Source organism: Mytilus galloprovincialis, chromosome 4 (genome assembly GCF_965363235.1).
Source record: "Mytilus galloprovincialis chromosome 4, xbMytGall1.hap1.1, whole genome shotgun sequence".
Classification (NCBI taxonomy): Eukaryota; Metazoa; Mollusca; class Bivalvia; order Mytilida; family Mytilidae; genus Mytilus; species Mytilus galloprovincialis.
The window spans coordinates 35,303,662-35,312,389 of NC_134841.1; the positions used below are offsets into that span (position 1 = coordinate 35,303,662).

At 29.3% G+C, this 8,728-nt stretch overlaps 1 protein-coding gene across 1 annotated transcript; it reads left to right on the forward strand.

The window, feature by feature from the left end:
* Nucleotides 1-914: 914 nt before the first annotated feature.
* Nucleotides 915-7,900, forward strand: LOC143071984 (uncharacterized). Its single transcript, XM_076246721.1, has 3 exons — nucleotides 915-1,340; nucleotides 2,876-3,075; nucleotides 7,365-7,900. Exons 1-3 carry the CDS (start codon nucleotides 1,046-1,048, stop codon nucleotides 7,749-7,751), a joined length of 882 nt encoding a protein of 293 aa, XP_076102836.1. The 5' UTR covers nucleotides 915-1,045; the 3' UTR covers nucleotides 7,752-7,900.
* Nucleotides 7,901-8,728: the final 828 nt, after the last annotated feature.

The following is an 8,728-nucleotide window of genomic DNA, read 5'->3' on the forward strand; positions in this document are numbered from 1 at the left end:
AAAGATGTTTTTACATTTTAAAGCGATTTTTTGCTATTCCATTTTTCCATCTGTGATATAATTTAACTTGGAATAAATATGTTCAGGCTTTAAAACAAGAACCAATATAACTGCTATACACTTTTTGTATAAATAAAATAAATAAAAAAGTAAAAAATAAATTAATAGATAAGTAAGTAAAAATAAATAAATAGACAAGAAAATATAAACAAATAAATATAAATAAATAGATAAACAAAATAAATAAATAAAAGTAATAATATATAAATTAATATTTTAGGCGCGAAATTTATCTTTCAAAAATTATCTATTATAAGAAAGAAAGTGGAAAATAGATTTCTAGTCAAAATAATTCATCAGCTTAATTACAGCTTTATCAATAATTTAAAATTTATATCTATATCCAGAGAACAAATATCTACAACCTTCTTATATTTTATTGCTAAATGGATCAAATTAGCTTATAATCGTCTAAAATCTACTTTTCTTTTTACAAGACCTTTGAACTAACACGCGTGAAGTGAAAATTAAATAATCTTGAAAAAAGAAAATTGCTTGTAATTTGTAAAGTGATCTGTTCTACTATCAGAAGCAATATGGTTCTAGATAACTAAAACAATTAAACGCCATATAATCGGTCAATATTGGAAATCTTATAGGCTTACTTTTGACACCTAGCCTTATGATCGGGAGTTTATCGGTAATGTTTTATGATCATTAATTTTGTAAGTGACAGTATAATATAACAACGAATTTACCAATAATTCCAACTAAATGTTAGTAATTACAGTACATTATTATGTACGCTAGGCACCTCCCCCAGACCGGCATCAACTTATAGCCTCATTAACTTGCTAATAGATTTATATCAGCTCGAGTTGTTATACCACTAACCATCGTTTTGTTTTTAATAACACTTAACAACTGCAGTTTAAATTTTAACAAATTACCTTCTTTAAGGAGAGAGAAAATTTTAAACACTTTGTTATATCTTCAAAGAGGTGAAAAAAACTATCGATTTTATTTTATTTTCTTCTGTATAATTATGGAATGTGGAATGAACCATAGACTGCACGCCTTTGTTTCATCGACGGGGTTATTGCACCAGGGTAGCATGCTGTTCACCACACCTAGAACATGGCACCCCCATATCTATGAACCACCCAGAAAAAGTAGGAGACATTTCATATCGGATATACTTGGAATCAGTGAAAACAATGAAAAGGAGAATCTTAAGAAAGAAAGTGTTAAAGAAAATGACTTAATAAGAAGCTATACATGTAAATGTGAAGGGTGCTTCTTGAGAACAAGCACGTGTGACATTAAGAAGGAAATTAAAGGTAAAGTCACATTTCTCTTATCATTTTTATGTAATATTAATATAGATTGCATTCAAGTTAAAATCGTCTTATTTATTATATCTTAAAATTTCGATAAGCAAAAATAAATAGAGTGGTGTCACATTGTATTATAACGAATTATTATAGTACTTGTAGATTATTTGAAGTTTCTATGCAAAATATAGGACAATTGATAGATATTGTTTAAAATATGCAGATTTATTTTTTATTTCTAGTTGAAATATTGAAAGTATATAAAATTATGTGTAAATATAGAAAATGTATAATTTATAGAAAATATTAGAAAATAAAAAAAAAAAAAAAACAAACAAACAGACAACAAATAGTCCTACAACTGATAAATAATCATAAATGGTCATTAACTATTAACGCACAACAAATGTCAGTATTGATGTTTTTAATTAATAGTTTGATTGTTTTGTCCGTGTAAGAAGTCTTGTCCAAGTACATTGTGGTATAAAAAATGGGTAGCCTTCACATATCTGTGGTATTGCTTCGTCATGATTTACAGACTTGGATATCGTTTTTAAAACATCAAATATTTTTTAATCATTCTCCAATGCTGTTTTTTTTTATATAAAAGAAAAACAATTATTTATAGATCTTATATCAAAAAACAGGAAGGAACCAATACTCTCTGAACGTTACTCTGTCTCTTTTATAGATGTTACACAATTACACAGTAGTTGATATGCATTATTTTTATAAGAAAATGAATATTTTTTTTCATTCAATTTGTCCGTTAATGAGCAAAACATAATTTTCCCCGAATTTTCGTTTTTAACGTATTCAATGAGATATTCAATAAGTGAATCTAAAAGCGTATATATTCATGACTGTACTATATATAGTATTAATACACTGACTGATTACAAAAATATAACCAATTTTTGTTCATCAAATTTCATAAGAATATAATGTTTTATGCGTGAACAATTGGAAAGAATAATAGGAATTACTGCTAAGATAATTTAAAATAGAACAACATCATCAAACACTGAAGTTCAATTTCGAGATATTCATGATATTGGTGTTCTTCACTTTGTAAGTTAATGCAAGTCTACAACAATGAACGGAAGTGACCAATAATTACAGGAAGGTCAAGTTCCTTATGTCATCGAATACATAAATGAATTTCAATTAAAAAAATAATAAAACTTTAAAATTTAGTTACACATAACGTTTATGTGTGAAAGAGTGAAGGGAAAATAGGAATTGTCAAATAGTTAGATAATTCTAAACAAAACCAAATAGGGATATTAGTTGGATGCAAATAAAACAATCTTATTAAATACTTTAGCTCAAATTGGAATAATCAAATTGCATATTTGTGTTCTTCACCCTGTAATTTACAACACTGAAGAACGGAAGAGACCAATAATTACAGGAAGGTCAAGTTCCTTATGTCATTGCACCAACATTTGACTTTCAATTACAGAAAAATAAAAAAATCTTTCAATTTAGTTTCACAAAAATTAACTTTATTATGGAAATATCTTTCAAATCATTTTCAGAGGAATCTGACCCCGAGGATTCCCGAAAGAGATCTTCCGATGATAACTGCAGTGATCCAAATCATAAGAAAAAGAAAGCCCGAACGACATTTACCGGGAGACAAATTTTTGAACTTGAAAAACAATTTGAACAGAAGAAGTATTTGTCTTCAGCAGAGAGAGCAGAAATGGCCACAATGTTGAATGTAACAGAAACACAGGTACTTAAACAGATAGTAAAACTGTTCTTGTAATGGCTGTGCATGTCTTCTCCTGTATTCTCTCCTGAAAATTTTGATACTTCTTTTTTAGAGTGTCTAAAAAGGTCACCAGAGAGGTCATACAGAGGCTTTAGTTCATTGTCTTCAAGAAAGAGTCCAACTTAAAGTATACCTGCTTTTGTTTTCACTTTTCTCTGTAGAATGTTTTCATATGTCAATACCTCTCTTTGCTGACTTTGAAACTTGAAAAACTTTTTAGATTAATTGTCACATTAGTATTAAAAGTTAACCGACACTTACAGTACGGGTTGTAAAAAATGGGGGATGAAAGACGATAAAGACAAATAGAAGTAAACAAAATTTAATCTAAAAATTAAAGATTTAGAAAAATTTTAAATTTAAAAAACGTCGGTGAACTGTAATTTTGAGATGAAGAACAGCAATAAAAGCGCTACATGTCCTTGTTTTTGGTGTGTTTTTGCTGTGTATGTACTGGTTGTGTGTCATGAATGGATCCTACTTTAATTTAGGTTATTTTCAAAAAAAATCAAACTATTAAAGAGCAACAAATCACAAAAAATACCAGCATGTATTCTCTTAAACTATGTACTTTTTAGATCTCAGCATTACTTGTAAAGAATCATTCTTACATAAGGCACTTTATGAAGATTTTAATGTATTTAGTTTTTCGTATATAAAAATCAGAAATAGCAAAATGGCTATTGACCTTGTAATATCTTTATTTAAATTGGAAATCGGTGATATGTAGATTTGGACGTTGTTCTACACTTATAACTTTTAAAGTTTTCTTTTGTTAGGAATTTAAATATTGGAATAAGTTTGTCAGGGATAAATTTATAGTTTTTTTACAACAATTCTTGTAAAATAAATACAACTTTAAAACTATGAAAAAGATCAAAACTCGTTATCTTAGAAGGAAGAAAATTTGAATTGTCACTTCTCATTTGTGAACATTTTGTTTTAATACAGTCATACGGAAAAGAACATGGGAAATTCGAAATTTTCTGAGTTACCGTTCCTTTCCATATATATTTGAAGAAAATGGTAATCGTCATTCATTTGTAAATTTATTTATTTATTTGTACAGTACTTTGATCAAATATTTTACGTTATTGAATATTTTAAAAGAATCTATTAATAAAAATGTAACATTTCATATTTGATTCGAATTTATTTTTGATGATGGTGTTGATGGTGATAATTACAATAGAGTGATATTGATATACAGTAAGGATTAACAAAGTTAAATATTATAAATGTAGAACCTTAACGATCATCTAATAAAATGTAAGAGTATATATAATGTATAATTCGTTACTATAACATTCGACGTCTATTGTCTCAGACCTCAGATATTCAAAAATAGAAATAAATATCTGCAAAAACGTGTTATCAATTGGGATTTACTTTATTTATGAATACTGAATTTAAAAAAAAAATAAATTCATGATATATAGAAATATTGTGAAACTTCCAATATTAATTATTATTCTGAACTTGCGCGTTCGGTATAAAAGTTCGTTTTGCAATCGTCCATTTATCGCCGATCTGACGATAAAAGGTTTAAATCATTAGCCTCGGTTTTATTTTATTTCTCGATTAAAATCAATGAAGTGACGAGTAGGCTGTATTTACATTTTGGGCGTTTGAAATTTGCTTTTTAAGACCACCGGGAAACATTCATTAACTTTCAATTGGTAATAGCATGCAAAAGCAGTCATGTGTGAAAATGTGATGCAAGATAAATTCATCCATTAAAGTGAGAAAGTGAACCGATAGAAAGGTTATCGCACTTTTCCAAATTAGGTATTCAAGATGGTTCTTGGCTACATATATAATTGTACTCTTTTTAAAATTTGTACCACTTTAAAACGAAACTCAGAATCTACGAAGAAGCCCTTTCGTTATAATATTTAGAAACAAAAACTTTTATATTACAGTATCCAAGTGTGCGTGGCGACCGTGTCATATTCTGCTTAATTTATATAACCATGGCCATGAAAGTTCGTTGCGTTTTTTTCACAGGCAAATAATTCAAAATCTTGAGAAATATCTATTTTCACCTATTCAAAATCGGTTTAAATATTTTTCTACACTTGATCATCTTAAGCAGATTTATTTAGATAAGGAGATGCTGTATTTTTTGTGTCTTTTGTACAGTATCCCTCTCTGCGTATGGACATCACTAAAATTGTAACTACAAATATTCAACCTGTAATATTTTTTTTGAGAAATTAAATTCACACGATCACCATAATAGCTTCAGGTCCAGAACGTAAATATCTGATCAAATATGCATGTTTTTCAAAGCCACAGTATGTTTTAATATAAAAACACTGCTCATATTAAGTCATATCTCAAATTTTAAGATCATTTAAGACATTTCTTAGACACGATACGTGAACGTCATTGTCTAAAGTTAAGCTTGACACGTGCAAACTAACAATTATTAGAAAAACGATTAGGAGAAAAGTATCTATAATGGAAATCATTAGAGCGATGGTGTTTTTTTAAACCATAATTCTTCACGCAAGAATCAATTTAGATATTATAACATTTGTCAATGTTTTAATTTAGCTAACGACAGGTGTAAGTTTTTGTTTCATCTGAACAATTTTTAACTAATTTAAATTTCATTTAAGTAGGATGTTTCCGGAAAAGGGCACACTTTTACGTAAAGTGTCAAAATTATAAGTGTGGCGCTGTTATAAAAGCTCATTAATTTACCATTAACGATCGCCGTTTACTGCTTGTGTGAGGTATTTTATGGGAGTACTTTATGGTTAAAAAAGATTATGGAATTTGTCAAATTAAATATTGATACAATAATGACATGAAATTAAGTGAGAAAAGCTGATTACATGATTTCTCAGAATTGATAACAATTTTAGACCATTATTATGATTTGTTATGTGTTTATATGACAATTGTTATATATTATTCATTATTGATGTTGGACATTGTTATGAAGACCCTTTTGGGTTATATGCTAATATCTTTAATAACTTTGACGTAAACACACTCATCTGCAGACGGAAGAACGACTCATCTACGGCACTTTCCCCGTTAATCTGTGGTATGAGATTGCTATTTATGACCAGCGTTGATAATACATCCATTTATGGAAGTTCTTTGGAACAAAAAATAATATCTCGAAAAATTAATGAAGACAAAAACAAATTCCGATTTAAATAGTATGCCATACACATGTATTGAAGATCATACGGAACTACTACATTTATTTTAAAATTACGGCATATCTTTTATTGCTCCCCATCATATTATGTAGTTGACTCAATAACTTTTGGTTACGGGATACCGGATTCAGGAAAAACGTTAAAGATTTATCCATATCCATACATTGACCTAACAAATAAATGATCCGATTGGTCAAAATGACTGAGGTGTTCTACCAATGTAGTTGAACAACTATTCTGCTCTAAAGTAGCATTGTCTAATAGAAGTGTGTTAGTGCTAAAGATGAATTTTAAAATTTCGTTTTATTTTTATACTATAGACATAATAGCCATAGTATCTTTATTTATACGAATGTCCACATGATCGAAATGGTCAGTTACCGTTTGATTAAAGATATTCTCCTATAATGATGATTTTTTACTTAAAAGTGTCAATTGTTGAAGATGCAGGTGAGCGACACATGCTCTTTATAGCCTCTAGGTGAGCGACACATGCTCTTTATAGCCTCTAGGTTATAAATAATAGTGTGATGGTTTATATTTATAAAACCAAGTCACTTCGTTACTTTTTAAAAACCTGTTGGATTTACCCTTATACTCTTTGTTTGATTAACAAATTTATAGAATTTTTTATATGTAAATATTCATAGTTACATATTTTGTTTTTACTTCCTTACAGACCAGAAAAAAGACATTTTTCGAGTGACATAATCTAAATGAAAACCGTATAGATTTCAAAACAATGCCTTTCTCTTGATCCATAAGTTTCATTGCCGATTTCGTAAATCAGTAAACTTCAGTAATAGAACTTCACAATTATGAAGATGAAAGTTTTTGCAATAATCACTTAATTGTTTTGAATTGTTTCTCCACAACTTGGCGATATCGGATATCACCGATTCATCGTGAATGACATGGATGCATGGTTTATGCATCGAATACAAGAGGAAGCGATATTAAGACGTCATTGAATTCTCGTTAATTTTACTTATGACACTCTTACACGAGTCACAACAACACAGATCCTAATTATCTATAAAACGATATTTCAACGTGTTTGTTTTGTTTTAGGTAAAGATATGGTTTCAAAATAGGAGGACAAAATGGAAGAAACAGGAAAATATTTCTAACGCTGAAGCTGCAGAACTTAAACTAAATGTGGAGAAAAGCACGGATGTATCGAAAAAACACAACAATACGTCGTTAGCCAAGAAAAATAAAAGTGAGGAAAAAATTTCACTGGCATTCGAAATTGATAATAAAGACACGCAAACGGAAGTTAAATCCGAAATTGATCCTGCAATTAGTGAAGTTATGAATGAAAAATTCCTAACAAAGCCTGACGTTTATTCAAATGAGAACATGGCTGAAACATTATTAAGCATTTCTAAAACCCAGATGTCGCACTCTTCGAGTGAAAATGACTTAGACGTTCAGGATGACACGGGTGGAATGTAAATAAAAATATGGAAAAAACATATTTGTATACATTCTTCTTCACATACGCACGTGTATATCCCTTGTCACACCTGTATGTACTCTTGAGTATGGGAGCCATATGTGTAAAAATGTATAGATGTATCATAAGGGTGGCCTCCTAAAAGAAACAATCGGAGAACACATTGACTGAGATTTTTCTGATCTGTCAACGTCGTTATTCATGTTCATTCCATGTGTATCTTGAATCCTTTAATAAAGGTAACTGAAGATAACACTGTTTTGTTCTGATGCATTTTGTGATATATAAGGCAAAAATACATGACCCTATATGATGGTTTGAACAAAAGTCATGTCAAACTTCAAATAGGGGTTGTACCACCATCAGATGGCATTACTGTCAAAATTTTATTCTATTATAATTCGTTATATCCAATATATATATATTCTACTTTGAAAGTAGTTGACCGAAATTTTCAAATTCGTCTTATACATTCATATAAAAACCAGTATTTAGAATTTAAAATCTTGACAAGAAATGTACACTTCAGGGGACTAACTATACAATTTTCCATAGAGAATATTTCGAAGGCTCATACATGTAAAAAATATAACTCCTGTAAAAATGATTGATCAGCACTGGGTTTTGAATTCGACCAGGACATTGTAGGTACAAATCTTTGATTATAAAGTCTTACAAAAAAGTATGCTTGACTTTTACAGATCGTTTAGATTTCAATTTTCAATATAATTTATACTTCAAAGGGGACTAACTGCTTTAAAAATTGATCAATCAGCACTGATTTTCAAACTACTCAGCCAATGCACTGCTGATATACATATTCGATATAAGATTCTGACAAACCTTGAACGAATTGTTCATCTAAAAGTGCTTAAAATCAGGACGGACTTTAATCGTAACAAAACAGTTTACCAGAACCAAATATGGTTGACATAAACTATCAAAAACAAGGCACAAAAACAATTAACATCTAATT

Coding starts and splice junctions, on each gene's coding strand:
- LOC143071984 (XM_076246721.1), top strand. CDS start 1,046: ATGGAATGTGGAATGAACCATAGACTGCACGCCTTTGTTTCATCGACG. Junction 1,341..2,875: donor CATTAAGAAGGAAATTAAAG/GTAAAGTCACAT, acceptor AATCATTTTCAG/AGGAATCTGACCCCGAGGAT. Junction 3,076..7,364: donor TGAATGTAACAGAAACACAG/GTACTTAAACAG, acceptor GTTTTGTTTTAG/GTAAAGATATGGTTTCAAAA.